This window comes from Zosterops lateralis (assembly GCF_965231275.1).
Source record: "Zosterops lateralis genome assembly, chromosome: 32".
In the NCBI taxonomy this organism is placed as follows: domain Eukaryota; kingdom Metazoa; phylum Chordata; class Aves; order Passeriformes; family Zosteropidae; genus Zosterops; species Zosterops lateralis.
In genome coordinates, this window is record NC_139792.1 from 2,361,747 (window position 1) to 2,389,250 (window position 27,504).

At 55.5% G+C, this 27,504-nt stretch overlaps 2 protein-coding genes across 3 annotated transcripts; both read right to left on the minus strand.

Moving 5' to 3' along the window:
• Window positions 1–1,312: 1,312 nt before the first annotated feature.
• On the minus strand, window positions 1,313–5,647 carry TAMALIN (trafficking regulator and scaffold protein tamalin). 2 transcript variants are annotated; one of them, XM_083881149.1, is made up of 8 exons: window positions 5,416–5,647; window positions 3,663–3,712; window positions 3,253–3,307; window positions 2,810–2,912; window positions 2,636–2,729; window positions 2,449–2,515; window positions 2,305–2,371; window positions 1,313–2,224 (listed from the first exon to the last, which is right to left on the minus strand). In XM_083881149.1, the coding sequence occupies exons 1-8, from the start codon at window positions 5,554–5,556 to the stop codon at window positions 1,800–1,802; spliced, it is 1,002 nt and encodes a 333-aa protein (XP_083737275.1). In that variant the 5' UTR covers window positions 5,557–5,647; the 3' UTR covers window positions 1,313–1,799. The 2 variants fall into 2 exon arrangements, with proteins under 2 accessions (XP_083737275.1, XP_083737276.1); XM_083881150.1 differs by lacking the exon at window positions 5,416–5,647 and adding an exon at window positions 4,112–4,632 and having other exon boundaries at window positions 2,814–2,912.
• A 1,979-nt stretch (window positions 5,648–7,626) lies between these two features.
• ACVR1B (activin A receptor type 1B) lies at window positions 7,627–26,399 on the minus strand. Its single transcript, XM_083881121.1, has 9 exons — window positions 26,324–26,399; window positions 17,151–17,390; window positions 15,983–16,231; window positions 14,645–14,875; window positions 13,865–14,032; window positions 13,183–13,339; window positions 12,586–12,710; window positions 11,845–11,975; window positions 7,627–11,281 (listed from the first exon to the last, which is right to left on the minus strand). The coding sequence occupies exons 2-9, from the start codon at window positions 17,323–17,325 to the stop codon at window positions 11,156–11,158; spliced, it is 1,362 nt and encodes a 453-aa protein (XP_083737247.1). The 5' UTR covers window positions 17,326–17,390; window positions 26,324–26,399; the 3' UTR covers window positions 7,627–11,155.
• Window positions 26,400–27,504: the final 1,105 nt, after the last annotated feature.

Here is a 27,504-nt window from a genome sequence, read left to right on the forward strand (position 1 = left end):
GACACCGGCAGCCCCCGCAGGCGGCATTAGCTGTACCCGGGAGAGGTCGCGGGGACTGCGGTGCCTCCGGGGGAGGAAACCCGAGCCCGGCCAGCCCTGACAAGGCCACGGGGGTGCAGGGGGGACCCCGGGGATCCACCCCGACACCCAGGTGGGGACACGATGGGCCCCGGGCCCCCTTCTCCAGCCCCGGGGGGGCGGTGGGGTTTGCAGGGTGCCGTGACCGGGCGGTGATCAGCCGGTGTCCCCACGGCAGGCGCTGGCTCCCTGCCCCGGGCCTATATTTATCGGTAATGACAGGCTGCTCGGGGCGTTCCCGGCCCGCTCCTCGCAGCCCCGGCCCCCCGTTCCTGCCCGGCTCAGGCGGTGCCACGCGTGACCCCGGTGTCCCACGGCCACCGCTGCCCATTGCCGGGCACGGCGGCCCCGGCTCCGGGCTATAAAAAGCTCCGCGTGGGGCGGCAGCTGCCGCGGGGGGTCCCGCGATGGTGTGACAGGAACGGGCTGCTCCGGGCCCGGCAGCACGCGGGAGGACACCGGGGCTGCGGGAGACGCACCATAAATGTCCACACAGAGCCCTCCTGGAACGGGGACAAGGCAGGAGAGAGGGGGGAGCAGCTGAGCCCCCCACCCCGCACTCCACACTGACACCCGCAGTTCTCAGCCCGGAGCTCCAGCGGCTCCTCTGGGGTCTGGGGGAGACGGGGAGGGGAGAGCTGGGGACCCCCAACATGCAACAGCCCCGAACATGCAACAGCCCCGCCAGAGGGGAAACCGACACAGAGCAGAGTCTGGGGGCTCTCGGTGCCCCACGGGGCCCTTTACAAGGAATTCCCGTACACACACTGGTGCTGTGGCACCCCCCGCTGCTGGGGGGGATTTCTGTCCCCCAACTCCCCTGGACGCTGTTTCAGTAGCTCCGGGGGACACTGAGGCAGGGCGTGCGGGGACCCCAGTGCCCGTCCCGCGTGGGCACCCTGTCCCCCGCGGGCGGAAGGGCTCGGGGTGGGTCCCGCTTCCCGCCGGCTGCCGGAGGAAACGGGGCAGGAAGGGCCTGGCCGGGGCCCCGCAGAGCCGGGACGGGGCCTACGGCACCGGGGCTGCGGCGGGCGGGGGGACACGGGGGTCCCCGGGAAGCCACTCACGTCCAAGGTGACATCGGCTGGTCACCCCAAGGCTGCCCTGCCCGGAGCCCACCGGGGAGCCCAGGGGGGCAGAATGGGGGCTGTGGGGGAACTGCAGCCCCCAGCCCCCCCATCCTGGTCCCCGCGGGGCTCTGTCCCCCCTCAGTCACAGCCACACATCGCTGCAAATGGTCTCTGTATTGGCGAGCACTGACAACAGTGGTACAACAGCCCGGGGGTGGGACCCCCAGAGCCCCCCTAACCTGGGGAACAGGGGTGGGACCCCCAGAGCCCCCCTAACCCGGGGAACAGGGGGTGGGACCCCCAGAGCCCCCCTCACCTGGGGAACGGGGGGTGGGACCCCCAGAGCCCCCCTAACCCGGGGAACAGGGGGTGGGACCCCCAGAGCCCCCCTAACCTGGGGATTGGGGTCTCCCCCGGTGCTGCCCCCCAGGGAGGAACGCCCCCGGTCCCGTGAGCCGCTTCAGGAGGGTCCTCATGTCTGTCCCTCGGTGGTGTGTCCGTCCCTCAGTGTCACGATCCCCACAGCTCAGGGGGGGCCAAATCGGAGCCCCTGGGGCCAACCCAAACCTCCTTCCCGCAGCCCCCGGGGATGAGGGCGGGGGAATGAAGCCCCTTGCAATAAATAAATAAATAGTCCTGCGGGGCCGCGGGCTAGAGGTGACTCTCCTCCTCCTCCAGCGCCCGGTTCAGACCCGGGATGAACTTGAGCAGGCGGCGGCGGAAGCTGCTGTGGCGGCTCTTGCGGGGGGCGGCCGCTCCCTCGGCAGGGTCCCCGGCCCGGGCCCAAAGCCGCCCCGCAGCCCCCGGGCCCCCCGCACACTTGAGGCTGGCGCTGCGGGCCAGGGCGGGTCGGGGCCGCGGCGGGGGGGGCGCGGGACCCCCGCTGTCCTCATCCTTGTCCTTGTCCCCATCCTTGTCCCCGTCCAAGGAGCTGCAGGAGGCGAAGACGCAGGTCTGGTACAGGGAGTCGTCGCTGCCGCTGGCGCGGGAGGAGCCCCCCGGCAGCCCCTCCCCCTGCAGGCACCAGCGGATGGACTCCAGCGTGTCGTAGATACTGGGGTCCTTGGCCACCACACCTGATGGGAGACACGGGCGGTGTCAGGGGGGCCGGTGGTGCCCCCAAACCCTCCCGCCAGCCCCCCCGGCCCCCACTCACCCCGCACCAGCCGCTGCTCCTGCACCATCAGCGAGCGAAACTCCCCCCACTTCTCGTAGAGGGTTTGCTGTGGGGAGGGTGAGGGGGTGAGGACCCTGCTGAGGGGTCCCCAGCCCCCCACGACCCCTGCCAGCCCCTGCTCACCTTCAGGTACTGCAGCCGGGCCTCCAGCTCAGCCCTCCTTATGGATGTCCCATAGAGCGTGTCGAGCCTGTGGGTCAGCACCTGTCAGCACTGGGGGGCTGCAGGTCCCCGGGCCGCCCCTGTGCCCCCCGGGCCCCCCCTGTGCCCCCCTGTGCCCCCCAGGCACCCCCTGAACCCCCCAGCTCACCGGAGCACATTGCCTGAGCTCTTGATGATCTCCACGATCTCCCGGTGCCGGATGCCCTCCACGTTCAGCCCGTTCACCCCCGTGATGGTGTCCCCTAAGCACAGGGTGAACGGGGGTTCAGGGGGGCTGCTCCCCATTTCCAGGGCCCCCCAAGCTCCCCCAGGATGTGCTCACCAGCCTTGAGCCCCGCAGCCTCGGCCGGGCTCCCGTCGTGCACCCGGCACACGAAGGTGAACATCTCCACGCTGTTCCTGTCCTGGTGGTGCAGCCCGTAGGTCTGGAATGGGGGGTCTGGTGAGGGGCACGGGAACCCCCCAACAGCAGCCACGGGGCAGCAACTGCAGTGTTTAATTGCTGCTGGGTGACGTGGGGCAGCACCGCAGTCCCAGGGAGGGGGGTCCTGCCCTGATGGCAGCACCCCAGGGTGCCCCCCTGGCTGCCCCCAGCGGCACAGCCGGGGGAGGTTCAGTAACACAGCAACTCTGTCACCGCTAAAAATAACCCCCAGCTCAGAGACAACTTAAAAATACCCTCGATGCAAAGCAAGGTGTGGGCTGGGAGGGTGGGGAGCAGGGCAGGGCATGGCATGGCCGGGCTCAGCTCGGCTCAACACCCACCTGGATCTCGAAGCCAAAAGACTCCTCTGCCTTCTTCTCCAGCATCACCACCTTCCTGGGGGACACAGGGATCAGGGATAAGGCAGAGCCCCAGGCACATCCAAACTTGCCTGTGCAAACCTTGGGCTCTTCTCAAAATGCTGCTTTGGGGTCGCCAAGGACAGGACACCTCTCCCTGGGATGGGAGGGATGAGACCCCCCCCAGAGACATGTCACTTAATCCTGTGGGTGCCAGGCAGGATCCCCACGGGGTCTGGGGGTGTCTGAGCCCACCAGGGAGCTGTGACCCCATCACTGCTCTCACCTGCCACATGTTCCCCCATAAAATCCCCATCATTTCCAGCCCTCCTGGGCTATCCAGCCCCCTGGGACAGAGACCCCAGCCCCACTCCTGTGTCCCCTGTCCCTACCTGTGCTCCTCTGGAGACTGGCTCGGGGATGCCCACTTGAACCCTGCGTCCTGTGGCAAAGGAAGAGCCATCAGTCGGGGCCACGCCAGGGGACATCCCTCCACCTCCTCCAGGGACAGCGTACCACCAGGACAGCACCAAACCCGGGGGAGCACCGTGCCAGGCCGGCACCGAACCAGCACCCCCGGGCATAACGGGGCTTTGATCGGGGCTCAAAGGCACCCTCAGAGCTGCCCCGAGCTCGCCCCACGCTTTGACGTCAACCACGCCGCACCCACCCCACGCCGCGCTCCGAGGGGCCCCGGCACAGAGGGGCCCTGTTGTGGTCACAAAGTCGGGTTTTTTCATGCAAAATCCACCCCCCGCCCGGCCCGGACAATGTCGCTGTTGTGGCCGGCGCACAGGCGTGGGCGGGTGGAGGGACTGGCAGGGCAAGACAGGACCCTCACCGCAGGGCAGGAGGTGACAGGGCTGTCCCCAAATGCCCCTCTGTGGCTGCTGGGCTCTCTCTGGTGGCCCCAGTGCAGTGTCAGGCGGTGTCACCATAAGCTGCTCCTCGAGAGCGGCACATGGCAGGCCTTGGTGGCAGCTGGGTGCCAGCGGTTCCCTCCGGGCTCTGCCACATGGGTGTCACCAGCCCCGTGGGTGTCACCAGCCCCGCAGGTGCCACCAGATAGTGACAGACCATCCCAAACACACCCACGGGCGCGAAAAACACCAGACCTGGGTGTGTTCACCAAAGGGAAAGTCGCCGTTTGTCACGCTGGGCCCCCACGTCACCGCAGTGACGGGAAGGTGACGTGGGACGCCCTGGACCCCTCAGGGACAGGTCTGGTGGTGGCCTTGGCTGCTGAGCGGGGACCAGGCCACCGTGCATATCTGGGCTGTGGCAGCGCAGCCGTGAGGCCACTTCTGCTCCGGATGTCGGCTCTGCTCTCGCTTCCCCACAAGGCTCAGGAAGCACCGCGGGGCCGGGGGAGCGCCAGGGCGGCGTCGCTCCCAGCGCCACCACGGAGGGGCTTTTCAGGGGCCCGAGTTCCACCAAACCAGACCTGGGGAACTCCGCTGTCCCCTCCCTAAACCAGCCCCGGGGTCCCCTGTGGCCCATCCCCCTGCCCTTCTCACGGGACAGAGCTCAGGGGGGCCGTGGGGTCACGCCTGTCCCGGGGACAGAGCCACGTACAGTGGGGTGGGGTCTGGCCCTGCACCCCAAAAGCTGCGGGGCAGGACATGGAGAGGGACCAGGACAGGATGTGGGGCTTGGCGGGACACTGGGAAAGGGCACAGGGGAGAGCCCTGAGGGAATGTGGGGAGGGACCTGAACATGATTTGAACGGGGCTTGGGGGAGAAACCAGGATGGGGGTACAGGGATAATCCCGTGGCGGGACGTGGGCAGGATCCGGGACAGGATGTGACGCCTGGGGGGACAACATGGAGCGGGACGGGGACATGGGAAGATGCTGCGGAAGGATGGGACAGCGGTGAGGAGGTGCTGGGGCAGGACAAGAGTGTGGCGGCGCTCACCGGGGCAGGATCGGGACACCAGGGCGCCACGGGGACGCGAGGAACGCTCGGGGCAGCACAAGAGCCCAGAGGAGACTCCGGAGCGGACCCGCAGGGCGCAGGACCGGCGGGACGCGGACACGGCGCGGCCCCGCTCCCCCCGTTACCGCTCACGGCGCCGGTTCCCCCCCGGTCCCGGTGCACAGCGGGGGGCACCGGGGCCGCTCCCGCGCTCCCCCCCAGCCCTACCTTGCGCACGCGGGGCAGGGTCCCGCCGGCCGCCGCCAGCGCTCGGTACAGCTCGGCGGGGCCGGGGCTCTCCGGGGCCACCGCCGGTGCCTCATCGTCCTTCGGCCGAAGCCGCCGCCGCCGCCGCCGCCGCAGGGTCATGGCCGGGCCGGGCCGGCCCGTGCGCCGCTATATGGACCCCGAGGGCGGGGACGCGGCGGGACGCGCCCCTTTCGGCCCCAACCGCACCCACTTGGGCGTTAAACCTCGCTGGGTTTGCACAGAGACCACGCCCCGTGTCCGGCGGTGTCCGGCATCTCTCCGGCACCGAGACCGGAGCCGGGACCACGGGGAGGTTCTGGGGGGTCCAGTGGGGGGTCCTGCTCAGGGACCCCATGGAGGGACAGTGGGGGGGGGGGTCCAGTGTGAGGGTCTGCTCAGGGACCCCATGGAGGTTCTGGGGGGTCCAGTGGGGGGGTCCCGCTCGGGGTGCATTGGGCCGGGTCCAGCAGGACGGTCCTGTGCAGGTTCCTGCTTTGGGATCCCGTGGGGCTCCAGGGGGGAGGTTCTGCCGGGGGTCCCGCAGGGGGGTCCAGCGCAGGGTCCTGCACAGGGATCCCATGGGGGTCTCTTGGGGGGGTTCTGCATGGGCACATCCCCAGGGACACCCCGGGGCTCAGGGCGGAGGTCTGGGCGCCTCTGTGGGGCAGCAGGAACCTGGGGGAGGTGATATCCCACCCTAAGCAGGGTGAGACGCTGCTGGGAATGTCACCGGAGGCACCCTGGGGTGCCAAGGAGGTTCCCAAGGATCACCTCAGGGATGATTTGGGGAGAAGCCGGTGGGTTTTCAGGAGCGATGCCGGGCTCTGCTGCTCCCCCACAGCCGCCGCCACGCCACCCCCGGGCCACCAAAGCCGCCAAAGCCGCATTTGGGATTTAACGGGAGGCAGGAGCTGGGGCAGGGGTGGCCGCAGCCCCCGGCCCGGCTCCCAGAGGGGGCAGCCGGAGGGATTTAAGTTGTTCCTGCCCGGTCTGCGCTGAGCCGGGACACGGAGGGAAGAACAATTCCCGGAGGCAGCGGCCGCGGCTGCTGCGGACACGTCGCGCGGCTCCGGCGGCTCCTCGTTGCGCCCCGGCCGGAGGCAGCGGGAATTTTCCAGCTGGAGTTGAGAGCTTTGCCCAAATGTTTGTTTAGAATTTGCCAAAAAAAAATTGAAGATCGTAACAATCTCGCTGGCGTTCCACCCAAACCTCCCGCCCACAGCCTGGCCTGGGGTTACCAGGAGGCAAATTTGCTCCAGGAGCAGAACTGCCGAGGGCTGGAAATGCTGGGGAAAGGATGGAATTGAGCCCACCACCGGTCCTGAGTCACCAAACCACTGGGAATGAAGAGGAACACCCCATCTTGTTCCCAAAATCTCTAACGACTTGGCCCCTCGGCTGCAGCCACCTCAGACTGTTTTCCCATTCCATTTCCTAGAGGAGCAGACAGGTTCTGCTTAAAAACTCTCCATACTCTCCTCTCCCTGCTGCCCACGTCTCCAGGATGGGGCTGGATTTTCCTGGGGACCACAGCAGGAGCTTCAGACAAAGCTGGGAATGAGGAGGGACAAGCCCAGATGGTGCCTCCCCCTCCCCACCTTGTCTGAGCCCGGGGGGACCCCAGGCCTCGGCAGATTTTCCCCTTGATCCGCTCACAACAGGCTCGTTTGCAGGAGGCTCTAATTAAGGAATTAGTAGGGGCAGCTCACGCAGCACCATCTACCCTCGGAGCAAACAGGGTTTTATAGGGCCACGGGGGAGTTTGGTGCGGGATTTATCTTTCCTTGAAGCTGTGGAGACTTGGGGATGCTCCAGGGAGATGCCCACTGTACCCAGCACACCCCCAGGGCTGCTCTGAGGGGATCTCCAGGGTATTTATTCTCTGTAACCCCTCTGGCTCTGTGCCTGTCCCCAGAGTAGGAGCCCCAAGTTCAGCTGCTCATTCCTGCATGGGTGGAAAATCCCATCTCTTCATCTCACCTCCACTATGCTGGGAGCACCTCCCGAGTGCTTGGCGGGTATTGGAAGCTGCATCTTCACTAAAAATGGGAATATTCACCATTAAAATGTTTTGACCAGGATTCCTATAGAGATTCTTTTAGCTGTGAGGGATGAGCCCCACCTGGACCCCTCTGAGGGACTGAGCTGTGCCCTGCAATTCCCACCCCTCCCAAGTGAACTGAGACTGCAACACCTCAGATGAATAAAACAAACTTTAATAATGTACAGCAGAAATCGACAGCCTGGTTTTATATTAAACAAAAGATTTCCTATCTTACACCGTATGTACATTTGCATACTGAAGAGGTAAAGTGGCTAAGTGGCTATTTTCTTACAGTCCTTTGCTAAGAAAATGTACAAAACCAAACAAATCAAAGGGGCAGAGAAGTACCAAGAGTTCTGTCCTGCAGCCACGTACCGCTGATGGACCCCCCCTCCTCATCCTGCACCGGGCTCCCCTCGGAACTGCCTGGAATGCTGCTTTTTCCCCCAGAGCTGCTGCAAGCTTTGGAGCCAGGCAGCAATTCCCATGTGCTCCGTCAGCTCGGCAAGCACCGGCACCCCCCGGGCACCAGTTTGCATGAAAAGTGCTGTGTAAATGCTACATGGTCAGCGTTCCTGCCGCGGATCCCGCTTGGTTTTTCCCCATCTCTCTTTGAAACAAGGCTTTCCCTAAAATCCTGCTCATAAGGGACGGGTGCCCTTCCCTCATCCCTTCCCACCCGGCCCGACCCCGCTCGCCGGCCGCTGTTTGGTTTAGCTGAGGCAGGTGCAGTGTGGCTACAGTTGGAGGGGGGCGAGTTCAGTGCAAGTTCCGGAGCCGACGGCACCCCTGGGATGGGAGACCCAACCCGACAACGGAGAGCCTGCAGTACCTACAGCTGTGTGATGTCCCCTCCTGTCCTTCCCCCAGCTGCCAGGGCAGCCCTGGGGGCTGTAACAACGTCAGGGAGTCCTTAGGGCTTGCAGGTGCTCCCCTTGGCTTCTAACTGCAGGTTACACCGGGAACCCCTGGCTGAGATGTGACTCAGGACAAGCTGGGAGGGGACAGGGGACCCCCATTCCTGCTCCCACAGCAGATCCAGGCTGCCAAAAAACTCCTTTGGGGGGTGCAAAACGGCTCCTAACATGATTCAAAAACCACACTCCTCACTTTATACAAGGTCATGGACACACAGGGGATCGGGGGGGAGAGGGACACACGGACAGGGACACAGACGGCAAGAACAGAGGGACAGAGGGACTGAAATAAAGACTTAACCCTGGCGGCCGGAGCAGAGATGAAACCTCACCTTAGAGAGCAGGAGCAAGGTCAGAGTAGAAACAGTTCCAGTGTAAATCAAGCTGTGCATTTGGTTTTTTTCTTTTTTTTTTTTTTTTTTCTTTTTGCAGTGATTTCTTTACAAACCAACAGGTCAAGAGGTAATAATTAGAGATTGTTTTTCTGCTCTTAGAAAGAATTAACAATATTCAAAAAAGTTAAAATCCAGACCCTCCCAGAAAACAACAATAATAATAATAACAACAATAATAATTAAAAAAATAATAATCAAAACCACTCCAGTTAAAAGTTATGGCTTCAGAGTTCTCTACTGCAGACACTGACTTGACCTCCACACCACGGCTCTTCCTGACTGCCAAAATCACTGTGGCAGCCACAGCCCTCACTTCCACGTTTGCTGTAGTCACCCCACCTCTCCCTCACCTGGATTCGGCATTGAATCAAAAGAAAACCCATGCAGATCCCCCCCACCCCACACGGAGACACAGCCACTTCCACATTAGGAGATATTTATACACCTATATTAAAAGGATGGATGTTGATTTCCCAACCCACACCTGCTGTCAGATCCTGCCCAGCACTTCTGGGAGGTGCAGAGCACCCCCAGAACTCAGATCACAGAATCACAGAATGAGCCAGGTTGGCAAAGACCTTTGAGATCATCAAATCCAACCTATGACCTAATCTAACAACGCCTCATCAACTAAACCATAGCACTGAGTGCCACGTCCAGTCTTTTTTCAAACATGTCCAGGGATGGTGATTCCACCACCTCCCTGGGCAAATGATTTCAGTGCCCAATCACTCTTCCAGTGAAGAATTTTTTTCTGATGTCCAACCTAAACTTCCCCTGGCACAGCTTAAGGCTGTGTCCTCTTGTTCTGTCAGTGGTTTGTCTGGGAGCAGAGACTGATCCCCACCTGGCTCCAGCCACCTTTCAGGGAATTATACAGAGTGATGAGGTCTCCCCTGAGCCTCCTTTTTTCCAGGTTAAACAACCCCAGCTCCCTCAGTCATTCCTCATAGGGCTTGTGTTCCAAACCCCTCACCAGCCTCTTTGCCCTCCTCTGGACACACTCCAGCCCCTCAACGTCCTTTCTAAATTGGGGGGCCCAGAACTGGGCACAGCACTCAAGGTGTGGCCTCACCAGTGCTGTGTACAGGGGAAGAATGACCTCCCTGGTCCTGCTGGCCACACCATTCCTGATCCAGGCCAGGTGCCATTGGCCGCTTTGGCCACCTGGGCACACTGCTGGCTCATGTTTAGTCGGCTGTTGGCCAGTACCCCTTTCTGCCTGGGCACTGTCCAGCCACACCATCCCCAGCCTGCAGTGCTGCATCATCAGGCCCCCAGAAATCTGCCTGGGTGGTGGAGTTGGGAATTGTGTTCCCAGGAGAACCGAGCCCTGCATTTCCCCACGCGCCTGCTCCACCTCTGACACATCTCAGCTCCCCGCTACCAAGAATTACAAACCCCAGGGGCTCAAGACCAAAAAAAAAAAAAAAAACCTGGATTCCAGGAGTGATTCTCAGTTCCTTATTTGTTTCGTCTTAAAAAAAGGGAAAGGGGTTGGCAGTGAGGCGACCTGATGGGACGTCCTGGCAGCCGGCGGCGGGGCCGGCGCGGCCGCGGCGCCCATCGGGGGGCCAGGGATCCGCTCTGCAGCAGCCTGTCCAAGCTCCACGACGCTCACGACTCAGCACGGAGAGCACCAGCGCAACAGCTCACGAACGGGACACTCGAGATTTGCACATGCACAGGAAGCACGGACAGAGATGAGCCACCCCACAGGCAGACACCGCACGGCTATGGAGGAGATGACCAGGCACAGGGACACGCGCACCTCTCGCGCATGCAGACACCGGCGCGCCCCGACGGCCGTCAGGGCGCTGAGTTGGACTTTTTCAAGCTTAAGAAAAGGAGGGAGGAACGGTTTCGTGAAGCTGATCAACTGTTCCGGCTCAGCCTCTTGGAAGAGAGCACCATTTTGTTTTGCTTTTTCTGCATTAACGTGCCAGTCCCTGGAAAAATCCTCGAGAGTACGGCAAGAAAACCTTCCCTTTCCCTTCCCACTCCCGGCACCGAGCACCCGGGGGTGGCTCCGACCCTGCCAAGGGGTGCTCAACGCACACTGAACTTTACAGGGATTTCCTTTAAAGGAACAAAAGAGTTACGATCATGGCTGAGATCCCTCGGGTGAAGTCCCTCTCAAGTCTCCACGCTCTCAGGAGGTGATCACAAAAGGTTTCGGATTGTTTCATACCCAAGCAGGGAAGAGAGCGGCTCTGTAGGCTCCGTTCCCCTGCCTAGCAGCCTGCAGGTCCCGCTGTCTGGTTGTAGCAGTAGGTTGGGCTGAAACACGAGGTAGGCCTCCATCACACGTCTACTCTAGCACAGCAGCTCCTGTGCAGTTTCCTCCTGCTGAGGCTCAGAGCCTAAATTTTCACATCTTCCTGGACACTGAGCTGGGAGAGGGTTTTCTTAATGCGGAGGGCAGTGAGCCGAGCTGCTCCGTTGGCGTACCAGCACTCGCGCATCATCTTGCCCATCACCCGTAGTGCCTGGGCAAGAAACAACAGCCAATGTCAGTGCTCGCTCTTCCCCTGAGCCCATGTTGGTCTGACAGGCTGCTGCTCTGCCTGGGCATTGACACAGCCTTTGTATCCCCCAAAATCAGGGCACATCTTTCACTACTTATCTCGTCATGGGGGAGTCATGGAATGGTTTGAGTTGGAAGAGATCCTAAAGCACATCTCATTCCATGCCCTGCCATGGGGAGGGACACCTTCCACTATCCCAGGGGGCTCCAAGCCCTGTCCAGCCTGGCCTTGGACACTTCCAGGGATGGGGCAGCCCCTGCTTCTCTGGGCAATCTGTGCCAGGGCCTCCCCACCCTCACAAGGAAGAATTTCTTCCCAATATCTAACTCTCCCCTCTGGTAGTGTAAAGCCATTCCCCCTTGTCCTGGCATCCCTTGTAAAGATTCTCCCTCCATCTTTCTTGCAGACTCCCTTCAAGTACTAAAAGGCCACAATCAGCTTCTGTTCTCCAGGCTGAACAACCCCAGTTCTCTCACCCTTTGTTCACAGGAGAGGAAGGGGACATGGATGAAAGGACACTTTACCTCGTAGCTCTGCCACCAGTTTGGGATGTTTGGCCGTAATTTCTGGTCACACACGACCTTCCGCATCTCCTCAATTGAAGGATCAGAGGGCACAAGGTCATAGTAGGGAAGCTGATACTCCTCATGGATACCTGAAAGGCAGAGCAGGGAAAATGAAATTCTGGGAACAGGGACCAGGGCCACTGTGCTGCTTGCTAAAGGCAGACGGATAGAGGTTTGGGCTCCATGACTCACTGCTGAGATGCGTCAACACTTTGCAGTTATTTAGAACAGAAATGAAGAATCTGGAATTGGAGCTAACAAGAAAAATTCAGGGAAATAAAATGCAGCTGCCTAAACTGGAACGGAGTCAGCAGGCTGGGATCAACACCTCCCAGCAAGGCGCCAGGGTCACTGGATCTCCACGGCAGTGGGACTGTCACACGTGGGATGAGGCTGCAGCTGCACGTGCCAAGACATTTATACTGATCTGGGGGAGTTCCCCACTAGTCAGCAACACCATTTCCTGAAAATCCATGCAAAGGAACATCAGCCACCAACACCCTTGACCCAACACTGGCTGGGCTTAGCAGCAGTCAGGGGTCACTTCTGTCACCTCCCTCAGTGATGACACACAGGGATGTGTCCTCCCACAGCCCTGCTCTCCCTCAAACCTCCCAAACACCTGACCAATAGGAACCCCAAGGCTGGGAGACCTGGGAGCCAGTGTAGCCACTGGCCCAGGCACAGAAAGGACGTTACCTCCTGCATTGCACCTTCGGGCAATCTCCCAGTAGACCAAGCCCAAGGCGTAGATATCGGCACATTTAAATGAATCAAAATGCTTCATGTTGATGGTTTCATCCAAGACTTCTGGGGCCATGTATCTGCACAGAAAGGAAAAGCATTTTCATTCTGAGAGGGAATTCTCTGGAAGACAGTAAATGATCAGTTTTCCCACACAGCACATCCCAGCAGAAAAAGCTCTGCTTGGTACAGCCACCAACAGAACTGGACCCTGTGATATAAGAGAGTGAAGAAAATAATTCAAGAACAACAGCCAGCTGGGAAAAGAGGTAGAAATATCCCAAAACTACATCAGGCTCCCAAGAGAAGGCCCCAAAGGCTTTAATAAGGCCAAGCTTGTTGTCATGTATTACATGAGCTCCTGGTGCCAGGTTTACATGGCTGTCACCTCCCAGTGTGGTGACATATGGAACATCCCTTCAGCATCAACCCAGGCACAGAACTGACCCTGCAAGACACTGGGAAACGCTGAATTCAGAGAATTTCCCGAGTGCTCCACCTGCAGCTCAGGCATTTCCAGTGACTATAACACCTTCAAGTGCATTTTCCTACCGTTTGGTTCCAACCCTTTGGTTTGGTGCGATGTCAATCGTGTCTGTGACAGAGTCGTGGCGGACGGCCAGGCCGAGGTCAGCGATGGCACACGTGCCATTCTTCTTCACCAAGATGTTCTTGGATTTCAGGTCTCTGTGAGCAATCCCAGGTTTCCCTAGCAGAGTAAAATAAAAAGCAGCAAGAATCAAGCTGGGGAAATCCATTAGCTGAACTGGCGCAGAGGCAGCACCGGATTTCAGGGCGTTAAACCCACTGTTGCAACACTTTTTCCTGTTTAGACTCATAAGGAATGGAGCAGGGAAAGGCTCCAATCCTGATTTGGAGGCGCCACTGATGCAGTGGCAGTCGGAGGCCTCAAGAGGGACGTAAACTCCACATCCCAGCACAGGCGCAGACGTCAGGAGTTTGTGATTCTACTTCTGCCTGTGCTCACATCCCACCCAGGCAGCGCCAATTTTAGGATGGGATGTGAAATGGTGATATAACTCCTGGGAGCGAGCGCCAGGTTAACCCACTTCACAGCCAGCCAAAGCAATCGCTCTATTTCTGGTCAATAACCACCAGATGAAGCCGGGCTGACTCAGGCAGGGTTTGCTGCGCAGCACATCAGCTCCCTTCAGCAATCCTGCTTTATCCTCCCCTCAAGAATTCCCAACGCCTTTTCCAAGTTAGCTTTTACCCTGAGTGCCCACGATCTCCATGTGCAGGTGGGCCAGCCCGCTGGCAGCAGACAGGGCGAGCTTGATCATGCCCTCGATAGTCACCGTGTAGCGATTCAGGTAGTCAAAGAGAGACCCGTGCTCGTGGTAGTCAGACACGAGCCACAGCTGAGTCCACGTCCCATTATCTGCAACAGGAAAGAGATGGAGCTCAGGCAGATCCAGTGCAGGGATGGCCACTGAGCATCCCACATGCTTTTGGGACAGAGCAGAGCTGCTGTGTAAGGCTGCAGCTCCACAGGGCCAAGTAAGAAACGGCTCAAATCAGCCATAGCATGGCAGACAGGATCAGAGCAGTGACTTTCCCCCCTGTCCCAGGCACTGGTGAGGCAACAGCTCGAATCCTGGAGTCAGGTTTGGGCAGTGTAGAGGCCCAGAGAAGTTGACTTTAGTCAGCTTTAGTCCCCCATGACAAGAAAGATGTGGAGGTGTTAGAGTGTGACCAGAGATGGGCAATGGAGATGGGAAAGGGTCTGGAGAACTTCTGGAGTGGCTGAGGGAGCTGGAAGGCTCAACCTGAAGAAAAGGAGGCTCAGGGGAGACTTTCTCATTCTGTTCAACTCCTTGACAGGAGGATTGAGCCAGGTGGGGTAACATGCAACAGGACCAGTGGAAATGGCCTAAAGTTGCACCAGAGAAGCTTTAAATTGGGTATTAGAGAAAACCTCTTGGAAAGGGTGGTCAGGCTCTGGAACAGGCTGCACAGTGGTGAAGCCTTTGCTCTTGGGCACTTCTCTCACCTTTGTTATCCGCAGCAATAAACCCCAGGATGTTCTCGTGCCGCAGCATCACGGTTTGATAGATCTCTGCCTCCCTGAACCAGGAACGCTCCTCACGGGAAGAGAAGATCTTCACAGCCACGTCACCTCCACGCCACCTGCCCCGCCACACCTCCCCAAAGCGGCCCTTGCCGATGATCTCCTGCAGGACAATGGTCCGAGCCACGGTCCGCTGGACAAACAGAGGCAAGCCTGTGGACAAGGAATCGAAGGAATTAATCCTTGCAGTAGCAGAAAACCTCCTGAAACCCCAGAGGCTGAAGAATGTCCTCAAACCCAGCAGGCTCTACATTTGGTAACAACTAGGAGCCTGAGCAAGACCCAAAGCAGGGAATGGTGGCAGCTCCTGCGTGGGATGTGCCACTGCTTGGGCAGCATCTGCATTTTGCTTTGAAGCAGAGATCCGGCACAGAGCAGTTGGGGAACTTCTGCTCCACGACAGATCAAAGGAACTGCAGCCTCAATATGCAAAGAATGGAACTCGATGAAGTCAGTTTCTGCTAAAATGCAGAAAAGCCCCCAAATTTCTCTTAAGAAAAGAGTCCCAACATTGCTGCCATTGCTTACAGAAAGCACGGAGCTCACCTGCCCACAGCATGCATAGAAGAGTTCCCAAATATTTTATATACAGCAGCAGATGTGCTGCTGAATGTTTATTCCCTGGTCAAATATCAGGTTGTGACATTCTCTGCCTCTGTGGATTTTGCTACAGTTTCCATCTGCTGCAAAATTCCTTATATTCTTTAACCCAACTACCTTCCTAGTTCAAAGCCACCACTAAACCGTGACTTTCCATCTATTCTGGGGATTCCTTTCAAGTGCTACAGAAGTAAACACTGCACATCATCCACCTGGGAACACCCAAGGGTTCTTTGGGATGAAATGGGCTGTGCAAATGGCACTATTTGCACGGTAAAATGTTGATCTGCTGGGAAGTTCCCCATTTTCCTGCAGCTTTGATGCAGGTGACATCCTGCATTCTCCCCTGAATGCCAACAATGCACAGGCTGGCAGTTAATGGCTGTTTCCAACCCAAATCTAAAGCTAAGCTGGGAACAAATGCAGCTGTTAGAGGTATCCTCTTGCAGTTAAGGAGGAGTTTAATTATTGCTCTTATTGAAAAGACACAAGACCACCACACGACTTTAAGGAATTTAAACATCCCTTCAAATTAATCATGACAGACCCCCTGAACAGGCTCTGAGGCAGCAGCCTCACTGCCGTGGCAAAGCTGTGGCAACCACCAGCCCAAAGAGACAACTGCAAGGTCTTATTGGTCACCCCGACATGTCGCAATACCTGAGCCAGAGCCGGAGGTGGAGAGATCATAGACCAGATCTTGCAAGGTCTTGTCCTTGGAAAGGCACATTTCACAAGAAGGGTCTTCCATGTCGAGCCGCTGGCGGTTGTGGTAGACTCGTTGGTGGTGATGGAACACGAAGACCACAATGATCATGACAACAAACACCAGGAAAACGGGCCCAGCAATCACAGCCACCAGCTCCACGGGGCCCCAGCTTGATGTGGGCTCATTGTCTTTCAGGTGTCCTTGGGAGGAAAGGGAGGAGAAAAACAGACATGTTGAGAAAATTATCGTTCCTTTGAGGACTTTCTTGTATTTTACTGTTCTCTTATAGCCTGGATAGTTTTAGCCTGGAGAAACATCAAACAACAGTGTTAAGGTGGGGCTGATCATCAGCTGAAACTCCAAAAAGAAGATGGAGCTGCAATAGTGGGATCAGAGATTATGGGCTGTTCATTCACTCTTTTAGACAGGAGCATGTTCTGGGTTGATTTTCCAGTTTTTTCTGCAGTTCACCTTCCATTTGAACTCAACCAGTTGGCCAGGGCTCCCTGCTTCCCGTTTCCCTTTCGCCCTGCAACAACCAGTGAACCTGAACCTGAAGACAATTATCTGTTGTTTTGAGCACAGATGAGACCTCCCCACTGCTCCCAAGGAAAATGACTCTGCAGTCTTCACAGCACCCACTAAAAACCAGCCCAAAACAGAAAGTAGGAGGTGTGAGGAAGCACCACATGCCCTCTCCATCCCAGGGATGAGAAGCAGAAGTTTCCCACACCCTCACTCAGAGGCAGGACCACTTCCCCTCCATGTGTTCTGAACCCAGGCACCTTCCTCCCCACATCCTTTGCTCTGAAGCCGCTGCAATGTTCCTCTACTTGTGCTCAGCACTGAAAAGATTTGGAGTCTTGGGAGGGAAGAAACACCAGCTGATAAAAGCAGAGCCAGCTCAGTGACAAAGGGAACACACACATTCCCATTTGAATTCGAAGTAGTTTGTTATTTCTACTTTACAGATGAAGGAAATAAACCCAGCTCTCAAGTTCACGCAGCAACTGAAGGGAAGAAGTGAAAACGGGGCCGAGAACTCCAAATTCTCAATCCCAAACAGACAGCTCCTCTCCTCCCACCTCAAACACATGATTTTTCTAACTCTCTACTTACCACTGGGAACCATTAAATCAATTTTGTTGCAAAAATCGGAGTAGCAGCAGTGAGTATTACGCAGATCCTCTGAACTCAGACAATAGAAGGGCTTCCCAGCAGGGATCAGTTTTGCCTCAGGAATGCAGGTCCGAACGTGGTGTTTGACACCATCCAGGTTGAAGACTGAGACCATGCAGGCGCCGTCTGTCTCACACGTGGAGTTGGCTTGTTTGCAGTCAGAGCACAGGCATGTCAAAGCTGAAATCAAAACAAGATCAACTCCTTAAAACCCACGGAGAGCAAGAGCTCGAAGGAGAGGAAACCTTCTTTAAATTCTCCATTTCAGAAGGGCTGTTCACAAGCTCTGGAAGAACCGGCTCTGCCAACAGCACAAGTCATACTCAGTATTCCAGACCTGCAAGAATCCAACCCCGGCATGAAACAGACTGTGGAGGCACAGGAGCCTTTCCAGGAGGTGCCTGTCCAGGCAGCCCTTTGCCTGCTCCTGTTGCAATCACCACCAGCCATGACCCAAGTCATCCCCGCAAACCAGGCGAGATCCGACCGAGATCCACTCCCAGCCCAACCTCGGGTCAGACTCAACCAAAACCAACAATTACTCAAAACTGACTGACCTGATTCCACCTGGCCTGACTGTCCAGGCTCCCTGGAGCTGCCTGATCTGGGCTGGAAAGGGAAGACCACCGCTCACAGAGACAATGAGCAGCCTGGCAGATGCCAAACCAAACCAAATCCCAACCGACTGCACGAGCAAGGCGTGCTACACCCAGGTTAATAACTGCCTTCCTGATCCCAGACACTACCTTGGGTCAAATAAAAGCCTGGCTTTTTGCCTGCTCTCCACAAAGATTATTTGGATAAAGAGAAGGAGAAACTCTGAGGCAGATTCCCACATTTTTTCCACCTCCCAGCTGTCATTGTGCTTTTCTCAAACTGCCTGAAAAACTGTAAGCAAATCCCCAGGCCTTGCCATCCTTGGGAACAAAGAGGAATCCAACAATGTCAAGAAGGAGGGTGGGGCTTGTTTAGCAGCAGGCAGGGTTTTCACCAGCTTTCATCAGCTCTCCCAGCCTTCCCAGAGGGAATCCAAAACGTGTCCTTACCCGCTGCAGAAATGGGCTTTCAGGTAGGGAGGGTGTGAAGGAGGGTTTGAAAAGATACAAGTGCCACAGTTAACTCTGCCCAGGCTGATCTAAATCCTCTCAAGTGTAAAATCACACACAAAGTCGCCCTCAGCACTTGTGTGTGAGGCCATGTTACCCTAAGCTTAATGAAAAACAAGCTGGTCCTGATTTACTCAGGGCTGGTTTAGGAGGAAGACACCCATTAGCCCTTATCCCAGAGACCTGGGTAAATCAATCAGGGTAATTGTATTACTATTCACTTAATTCTCCCTGGACGCTGCTCCTCCTTTTCCAGCTGTTGTTGTGAGCTGCTTCAGATGGGCTGATTGTGGGCGCTGGTTAGTTTGAAATCAACAGATTCAAAACTGCAGTGAAAAGGCAGTGACAAGAGCCAAGGGAATGTCTGGAGCTGTGTCAGGACAGGTTTAGGATGGGTATCAGGGAAAGGTTCTTCCCCCAGAGGGTTCAGGCACTGTCCAGGGGAATGGTCATGGCCCTGAGGCTGCCGGAGCTCCAGGAGCCTTTGGACACTGCTCCCAGGGATCCACAGGATGGGATTGTTGGGGTGTCTGTGCAGGGACAGGGGTTGGCCTGGATGATCCTGGTGGGCCCTTTCCAGCTCAGGATATTTCATGATTCTGTAACTCTGTGATCAAAAGCTGAAGAGCTGTTGAGTGAGACACCTTTAAAAAGCATCATGAGCAAATGGAGGTTATTATCAGGTGCTTAGCACAGGCCAGTGAAAAGAGACACGCGACAGAAAAAGGACAGGGAAGACTCTCAGACTGATCTGTGTTGAGAAGGGTGGAGAACATCCATAGATTCTGAAGATTTCGAGAGAAAATGCAATAATGAAAGGAAAAAAACCCTCCACTAACATTCACTTCAAACAGCTCCAAGTTAAGTGTTTTCCCATGGTCAGCAGAGTGCAGAAAAGACAATTCTGAAAAATACATACATTTGGGGGAACAAAGGATGGTGATAAAGGAGATTTTATGAAAATCTGACATGGCAAAGAGCACCCAGGGCACATTCCTGCCTTCATGTCTACTTAAAAGGAAATGGTCTTTTAAAGCATCTCTCCCTTATTACTTATCAAAAGCTCAAGGTACAAATTAAAAACATTTAACCCACACACATTTCACTGTGTAGGTTCTTTTCAGTTTGATTTAGATACAACAAAACTGAACTTTGTTCCTGTTCAGATTCATTTTTGAGGTCTCAGTCCCAAGATTTAGGCTGTAGCAGTTTTGCTTCCAGAAGCTCCAAAGCAAACAAAACACTTCAATGCACTAATAAAACTGGTTTTGTAAACTTCTGAGTATCGGGCCTGAAACTGAGCATGCCTTTGAGAGGGAAAGCAGAGAAGCAGGTCGTGTCTGCTCAGTCTCATTTGTAGGATTAAAAAAAAAAAACAACAAAAAAACAGTTTACCTGCAAGGTATGATACCAGAGCCCCAGCTTGGAGACAGTGAGATCCTTATCTGCTCTGTGCAGAAAGCCAAAATTTCCTGCTAAGGAGGGGGATGCCCCACGGCTTCACCTCACCCTGTTCCCCCTCTGACACAACTGCTCTTTTTAAACTTCAATTCTTATGTTTGCACCTCAAAAATCCCCAGGGATTTTTGAGACAGCAGCTAGAACAAAGAGAACAGAGCCTTCAGCACATGGCTGTCCTTCTCTCCACCTCTCATCACAGACCCTTGAGGGGCTTTCCAGGTATTGTTGGCCAGAACCTCCAGGCTGCAGGCAGGAACTCTCCAATTTTCTGTTGTGTGCCAGGGAGGAAAGGCCTGTCTGCACCAGGGCTCACTGGGAAGCTCCTGGCAAAGAGGAGAATTACAGAGCAACTCATGCAGGTCCAGTAACTCCAGTCTGGTTAACCAGAAAGGCAAATTCTTCTACCAGAAACTTATCGGAAGCCAGGAAAAAGCAACTGTTGTTTGCCCTTGGGTGGGGGACAGAAGGTGGACAGGGAAGCAGAGCCCCCCGCTGGTATCTCCTGGGTGCTCCCAAGAGCAGCTGGGGCAAAGCAGGAGACGGGAGTGGATAAAAGGATTTTTCATGCCAACAGCATTCTTTTTCCTTCAGGAAGAAAAGCTCCTATTGAGCCAAACATATAATCTACTTAATAAAAGAAACTGCCTGGGCTGAAGGAAATAGAAGGGGTGAAGGGAAACAAAGAGCAGCTCCCAGAGCTGTTCCCCCCTCACTCGCCGAGCGCCTGGGGACGCGTCTGCGTGGAAGGTGCGAGCGGAGCTGGAGCGGAGCCCGCTCGATCTGCTCCCCACACCGACACCCAGAGCCCAGCCCTCCACAGACACTGCCTCAACAAGCCCAGCCTTGAGCTGCAGATCCTCTGCATGAAGCTTTGTTCTCGCTGGAGAGAGATGGAGCAGGTTGGAGCAAACCTTGCTGGGGATTCGATGCGAGGCCAGGCCTCGCTGCTCTTCCCCAAAACCTCCTGAGAGGTCACTGAGCACTGGCAATAAACAAACTCTCCTCCATCCTCGGCTGTCACAGCACAGGGTTTGACTCCCTCAAGCCCAAGAGCTGCTTCTGCTCCCCACGAGGTTCCCGGGTTCAGCCCCAACTCCAAAAGGATCTCAGGGCACAGAGGTATCCATATCCCCCTGCATCAACCACAGACAAGAGGAAAACAAGGGCTGCCTCTCTCCCTCCAAATCCCCCCATTACAAGTAACCTGTATTCCCAAAATGGATCCAAACAAACAGGTGGGGGGCTGCAGATTCGAGCTCTATGCTCCAGGGAGACTCAAACACTGAGCTCTGACAGGCAAAGAACATTTCTCCTCCTTTCCCAGCAACTCTCCGAGCTCATTTTGCACGTATTTATTCTCACACGGAGTTGCATGTGTCAAGATGTCTCTGCAGCTAGACAGGGGAAAGTTTCACAGCAGAATCTCCTGCAATGGTGTTAACCACCTTTTGGAATATATTTCCCAGCATCTCCCGAGCTGTGCCTAAGGAAGATGCCATTTTCTCAGGGCTGAACTCTACCTGATCAATATGTATGAGGATAATTAACCTGAAGATGATCATTGGTAAAATTGCCAATAACCACCCACGTATTTACCAGATAAACAGATTTTTTGCAGGGATTGTAGCTGCTGTTCTTTTTCAACAGTTTGAATCGAGGCTGGAAGAACGACTCCCCTGACTTTGAGCCTTTCCAAGGCTCTGGAACAGGAGCTGCAGTTGATTGTGTCTTTGTGCAGCACCAAACTTAATGAGCCCCACTCTGGGAGCACCAGTTTCGTGCTGCAGCAGCATAATGTTAGCAACAGAAATGGGGAACAATTGGCTTTGTAGCTCTGCCGCTTCTTCGGATGCTTTAATGAAGAGGGACGTGTGTAAACATGCTTGGAAGAAAGAAATACCTGTCAGTGTCTGGCCCTGTGCTGTGCCAAAAGAAAGAGCAACCTGTATCACACGGGGTTAGGAATAACATCCATTCCCTCGTGGTGAGGGAGCAGAGGTGTGTCCAGGAGTCCCTGTGTGCTCCTTGTTCAGCTGGATAAAGGAACAGAGCTCCAAGGAAACAACCAGCTCCTTTCCTGAAGGCAATGATGAGGGGACACTGATGAGGCTTTAAAGAAACAAGATTTACTTTCCTTTATACTATCATGGAATCCTGGAATGGCTTGGGTTAGAAGGGATCTTAAAGCTCATCTTGTTTCCCCCCACTTTCACTATTCCAGGCTGCTCCAAGCCCCCTCCAGTCTGGCCTTGGACACTTCCAGGGATGGGGCAGCCACAGCTTCCCTGGGCACCCTGTGCCAGGGCCTCCCCACCCTCACAGGGAGAAATTCCTTCCCAATATCCCATCTAATCCTGCCCTCTGGCAGTGGGAAGCCACTCCCTCTTGTCCTGGCATTCCAGGCCCTTGTAAAGATTCTCCTTCCATCTTTCTTGCAGACTCCCTTCAAGTACTGGAAGGCCACGGTTAGGTCACCCCAAAGCTTCTGTTCTCCAGGCTGGACAATCCCAATTCTCCCATCCTTTCCTTTAGGAGAGGTGCTCCAGCCCTCTGATCATCTTGATGGTCTTTTATACTCACATTCACTTTGACTGTTGTGCTGCTTGGTATTCCCAACTGGGATCCCTCCATCCCCTGCTGGGATAAATTCAGTCCAAAGTGACTCCTCTGAGGTCCCTTCCAAGCCCCCAGAGCCAGCTCAGCTGCACCCATTGCCTCCAAAATCAAATGTTAGGCCAGTTCTGGATGCTGTCACTGCCCATTTCCTCACTGAGGAGATGGAGAAACAAGCACAGATCTGCCCTTCCAGAGACACAGCACCACCAGCACCTCAAGCCCCTTCCCTACATCTCATTTCCCCTTCAATTTATCCTCCTATTTTGGATCAAAACATCTCTCTTTTCCTTCTTGCTGGTGCTTATGACATCTACTGACCCACTGCTGCTACGCGAAATGGAGTTAAAATTAGCTGCAAAGCACTATGAAAAACAAAGCACTTTAAAAGCAAGTCATCCAGAAACTAAATATTATCCTGGGATATTTCAAGTTGGAAGTAAGAGTCTCAACTTCTTTGAGCTGGCTGCAGTCCCCTGGCACAGGCTGGACCTGACGTGAAGGCAGCACGGCTGACTAGAAAACACACGAAATGGAAAAAAAACCAAAAAACTAAAAGAGGCAGGAAGAATGTGCCTTTAAAGCGCAAAACTTTCCCTGCATCGACTCAAGGAACACAAATTTGCTTCTAAATGAATTGTAAATAAGGAATTGACAGGAGTCTCGTCATTAAGAGGTTAATTAGGAGAAGCCTTGATGTTTCTGCTGTTGCTCTTCCACCCAGAACACGGACACACGGCTCCCTGTGCCCTCTCTGGGCTTTGGTCTGACACCTATTTTGTGTTTTAACTTGTCAGGAAACCAGTTTAGGAGCCAACAGACCACACACACCGGTGCTGTGGAAGAACATCCTGCACACCTGATGCCCAGGTTTATCAAGACTTCAGACCCATCCCGGCTTCTCTCAGGCAATTGGCTTTTCCAGGGTGGGAATACATTGTTTAACATGTGGTCTCCACATTCCCACATCCAGCAATCCACAGGTACTTCCAAGAAGGCCACAAAAGGCAACAACAACTTTATCAAGGGGATTTAAAGTGCAGGGAAGGCTCTTTTTCTGCTGAAAATAAATAAATAAATAGGGGTGCACAAGAGACCTTCAGCTGGGAGCCAGGGGCTTAAATAAGGAAGATAAAGGAGCTTCCACCCAGCGTTTCATCCCAATAAAACCCTCACAGAGAGGCAATTCCTGCCCGGTGTGCTCAGGGCAGGACACATTCCCCCTGGTCACCACCCAGTGAACTTTGCTTGCTGCTAAGAGAACTGACGTTTGACTCCACTCCTTTCGCAACAGCCATTTCCGGAGCATCCACTCCTGGCAGCGTATCCAGGGGAAAGAAAAAAAAAAAAAACAACCCAAGCTGTCTGGCCAAGGAGCTGGACGAGTTCAAGAATGCTTGTTGGACACTGTTTTTAATTTCCAGTCAGAGAAAGGCTTTCTTGGAAAGTTGTAGGATATAACTTAGGGACCGCGCCGAGTTCGCCTGATTTAACTGGGTAAATATTTGAAGCAGGTGTTAATAATAAAAATTGCTGACCCAAAATTATTCCCCGGGGTGGGTTTTTGATTTATTTCAAGCAAAGCCAACCTGCAACACTCCTTTGCAAAGGGAGCCTTGATTATTTTCCTTTTTTTTTTTTTTTTTTAAGGAAGGGGCTGGAGGAGTGTTATCTGCACTGTTTACTGACACGCAGAGGTCCCCAGCTCCCCAGCACTGCAGAAATTCAGATGTTTTTCCAGCCTTTCCCGAAATAAGCAGCTGTTAAATCTCCGGTATGAAGAACAATAGCGAGGGCACCCCCGGCATACCAAACGTGCATCAGGGCTGCTGGAGCAGAGAACAATTCCCAGGGTGATTCCCTGCTCCAGAGAACAATTCCCAGGGTGATCAGTTCCCAGGGTGATTCCCTGCCCCCTGCCATCCTGCACCTCATTCCAACTCCTTCAAACTCGGGCTGAGCTCACACCTTGTACTGAATAAAACCGTTCAGCACACACTGAGCGGAAACAATAGTCACTCATAGAGCCCAAAAATCAAAGGCACCAGGAGTCGCCAAGTTTCCAGGGGATTTGTACAGTCAATTGGTCATTTCCTGTTTATTAATTATGATTTTTTTTAATAAAGACTAGCTTCTACCTAAGTGAAAGGCTGAGAACAGCCATGCCACGAGTCTCATCTGATCCTGCTCTGCCAGTTATCACAGAGGAGCTGAAACACCCTTGGTAAGGCTGGGTTTTACCTGAGGTTATACCAAAACACAGCTTACTCTCCTTCCAAAAGCACATTTCTATCCCCAAATTCCCAGAACTCACAGGTAAACTGTTCAGGTGAGGTTTGAAGCCATTTTCTGTGCTCTAACAAGCCCAGATCCGCACACACACACAGAGTTATTACCCTCCAACGGTCAGGTGGGAATGCAGAACACAAACGGTGAGAGGTTGGGGAGGAGAAAAATATTCCACAGTGGAACCTGTCGGAACAGGCACCCAAGTTACACAACAGTGATCACCTCGATAGCCACAGAGCTGGACTGCACTGGGAAGGCTCAGACACGGAGGGCAGACGCCACCAGCCCGTGCTCAGCCCCCCTGAGAGATGCTCAGTCGGGTCTTTCCTCAGGGGAAAAGGGCTGAGTTCATCAAATCAATCTGCTTCCTAAAATTGGGGCTGAGATCTGCTGCTCCTCCCAAGCCCAGAGCTGAGAGCCCTCACTGCCCCCAGGAGCAGCCGAACCGGGCCAGGCAAAGGGAACGGATCCACACGGAACAAACAACCGACACAAAGAGCTTTCCCTCCCTCACCTCCCTCCAAACAAATATTTACAGTTGTTCCACTCCAGGAGCTCAGAAAGGTTTCCTTAAAAGCCCAAACGGCAGATTGCAGAGGGCTGGATGTTACAGACACGCTGCCACCTCTGGGGCACGGGGGGCTGCCGAGTTCACCCCAGGATGGGACACAGGACAATGGCAAGAGGCCACAAACTCCACAAGTTCCATGACAACACAGTGGCACTTCCCACCTTGGGCTGACCCACGCCTCTGTGACAAGCCCAGAAAACACCTCTGAGACCCCCGAGTCCATCCTCTGTGAAAAGCCCATAAATCCCAATTCCCATCGTTATCCCTGGAAACCAGGCTGAAGGCTCCCCGATCTCCTCCCAAGGTGAGCACAGGCCTCTTCAGAGCATCCTCTGGCACTGGGAGCCACCCCCCAGCCCCAATTGCTGCTTCCTCCTCCCGATACATCCCCATCCCCTCCGTGGGGGAAAGGGACTGCCCCAAACCAGCTCCGGTTCACACAAACCCCACACCCTGCGAGCCCCCGGCCAAGATTGAACACCCCAAACCTCAAAACACGCCTTTGATGCCTTCAGAGTCTCCCCTGCTTCCAGGACCCCTGACCCCATGGATGCCACCCCCAAATCCTTCTCTTCACCCTGAAACATCCACCCCATGTCCACGCCCCAAACCCCTCAGGGGTCTCCTCACAGCCCTGGGGGCAGCTCCAGGCGCCTCCAACCCTCTCGCCTCCCCCAGCCCATGATCCCCCCACCCAGTCCTTCCTGCAACCCTGAAACACCCACCCCTGTGCCTCCCCGCCCCCAAACCCCTCAGGGCCTCCCCTCTCCCCCAGCTTCCCCAGCCTTTTTTTTCCCCCAAGCCCGTCTGAAATCTCCCCTCGGCCTCGCCCCCCGCCCCACAGCCGCCCCCCTGCCCCACAGCCGCCCGCAAGCCCCAGGCCCAGCAGGCCCCGGCCCTTCCCCCCCGCTGCCCTCAGCCTCTCGCATCGCCTCATTCCCGGTTCCCGTGCCGTCCTCCCGGCTTCCCCTCACGACCCCTCCCCGGTTCTCCCCGTTCCCCTCACGGCGGGGGCGGGGGCGCCGCCATGTTATGCCCGGTGCGGGCCGGGTCCGGCGCCGCCGCTCACTCACCGCGGGCCCCGCCGAGCGGCCCGGCCAGGAGCAGGAGCAGGGCGAGCAGGAGGGCGGCGGGAGGCGGCAGGGAGCGGTGGGCGGCGGGAGGAGCCGGAGGTGTGCGGGGGGCCCGGGCGGCCATGGCGGGGACGCGCCGCGGCCTCGGAGCGGAGCGGCCGCAGCGCCGGCGGGAGGGGGAGCGGGGGCGGGGCCGGGGGCGGGGCCAACGGGGCGGGGCGGGGCGAGCCCGCGCGTGCGCACACGGGATGGGAGGGGAGGGACGGGGGCTGGGGAGGGGGTTAATGTGTGATAAATATGGGATAAATATGGGATGAATATGGGATAAATATGTGCTATGTGTGGGATATGTGTGTGATATATGTGTGCTATGTGTGTGATACTTGTGTGTGATATGTGTGATGTGTGTGTGATACATGTGTGTGGTGGGTGTGTGGTATGTGTGATACATGTGTTATGTGTATATGTGATACATGTGTGATACGTGTGTGTGGTACATGTGTGTGATACTTGTGTGTGATATGTGTGATACGTGGGATGTGTGTGATACATGTGTGTGATATGTGTGTGTGGTATGTGTGTGATACGTGTAAGAGGTGTGTGTAATATATATGTGTGATATGTGTAATAGGTGTGTGATGTGTGTGATATATACATGTGTGATACATGTGTTATATGTGTGTGATATGCATGGTGTGTGTGATAAGTGTGTGATGTGTGTGTGCACGTGACATGTATATGTGATGTATGTGTGATATATGTGTGTGTGATACATGTGTTATATGTGTGTGAGGTGTGTGTGATATATATGTGTGATATGTGTGATACATGTATGATATGTGTGATGTGTGATGGGTGTGTGTGATATGTTTTTAGTGTGTGTGTGATGTGTGTGGTATGTGTGATGTGTGTGGTGTGTGTGATATGCACGTGTGTGATACATGTGTTATATGTATGTGATACATGTGTGCAATATGTATGATATGTGTGTGTGATATGTGTGATGTGTATGATGTGCGTGATGTGCGATGCGTGTGTGATGTGTGTGTGATGTGTGTAGCGATGTGTGTAGCGTGTGTGTGATATGTGTGTGATTTTTCTGTGTGTGTGATGTGCACACACATGTTGAGTATGTCCAGGCATCCCTGATCCGTGTTTTCAGCATGACCTGTGCATGTGCA

Excerpts from the sequence above, each read along its gene's own strand:
- TAMALIN (XM_083881149.1), bottom strand. The coding sequence starts at position 5,556 with ATGACCCTGCGGCGGCGGCGGCGGCGGCGGCTTCGGCCGAAGGACGAT. Across the intron at positions 2,372-2,448 it reads CCCGGCTGCAGTACCTGAAG|CAAACCCTCTACGAGAAGTG; the intron begins GTGAGCAGGGGC and ends CCCTCCCCACAG. Across the intron at positions 2,225-2,304 it reads GGAGCAGCGGCTGGTGCGGG|GTGTGGTGGCCAAGGACCCC; the intron begins GTGAGTGGGGGC and ends GTCTCCCATCAG.
- ACVR1B (XM_083881121.1), bottom strand. The coding sequence starts at position 17,325 with ATGGTCTCAGTCTTCAACCTGGATGGTGTCAAACACCACGTTCGGACC. Across the intron at positions 16,232-17,150 it reads TGATTTAATGGTTCCCAGTG|GACACCTGAAAGACAATGAG; the intron begins GTAAGTAGAGAG and ends TTTCCTCCCAAG. Across the intron at positions 12,711-13,182 it reads CAAAGGGTTGGAACCAAACG|ATACATGGCCCCAGAAGTCT; the intron begins GTAGGAAAATGC and ends CTTTCTGTGCAG.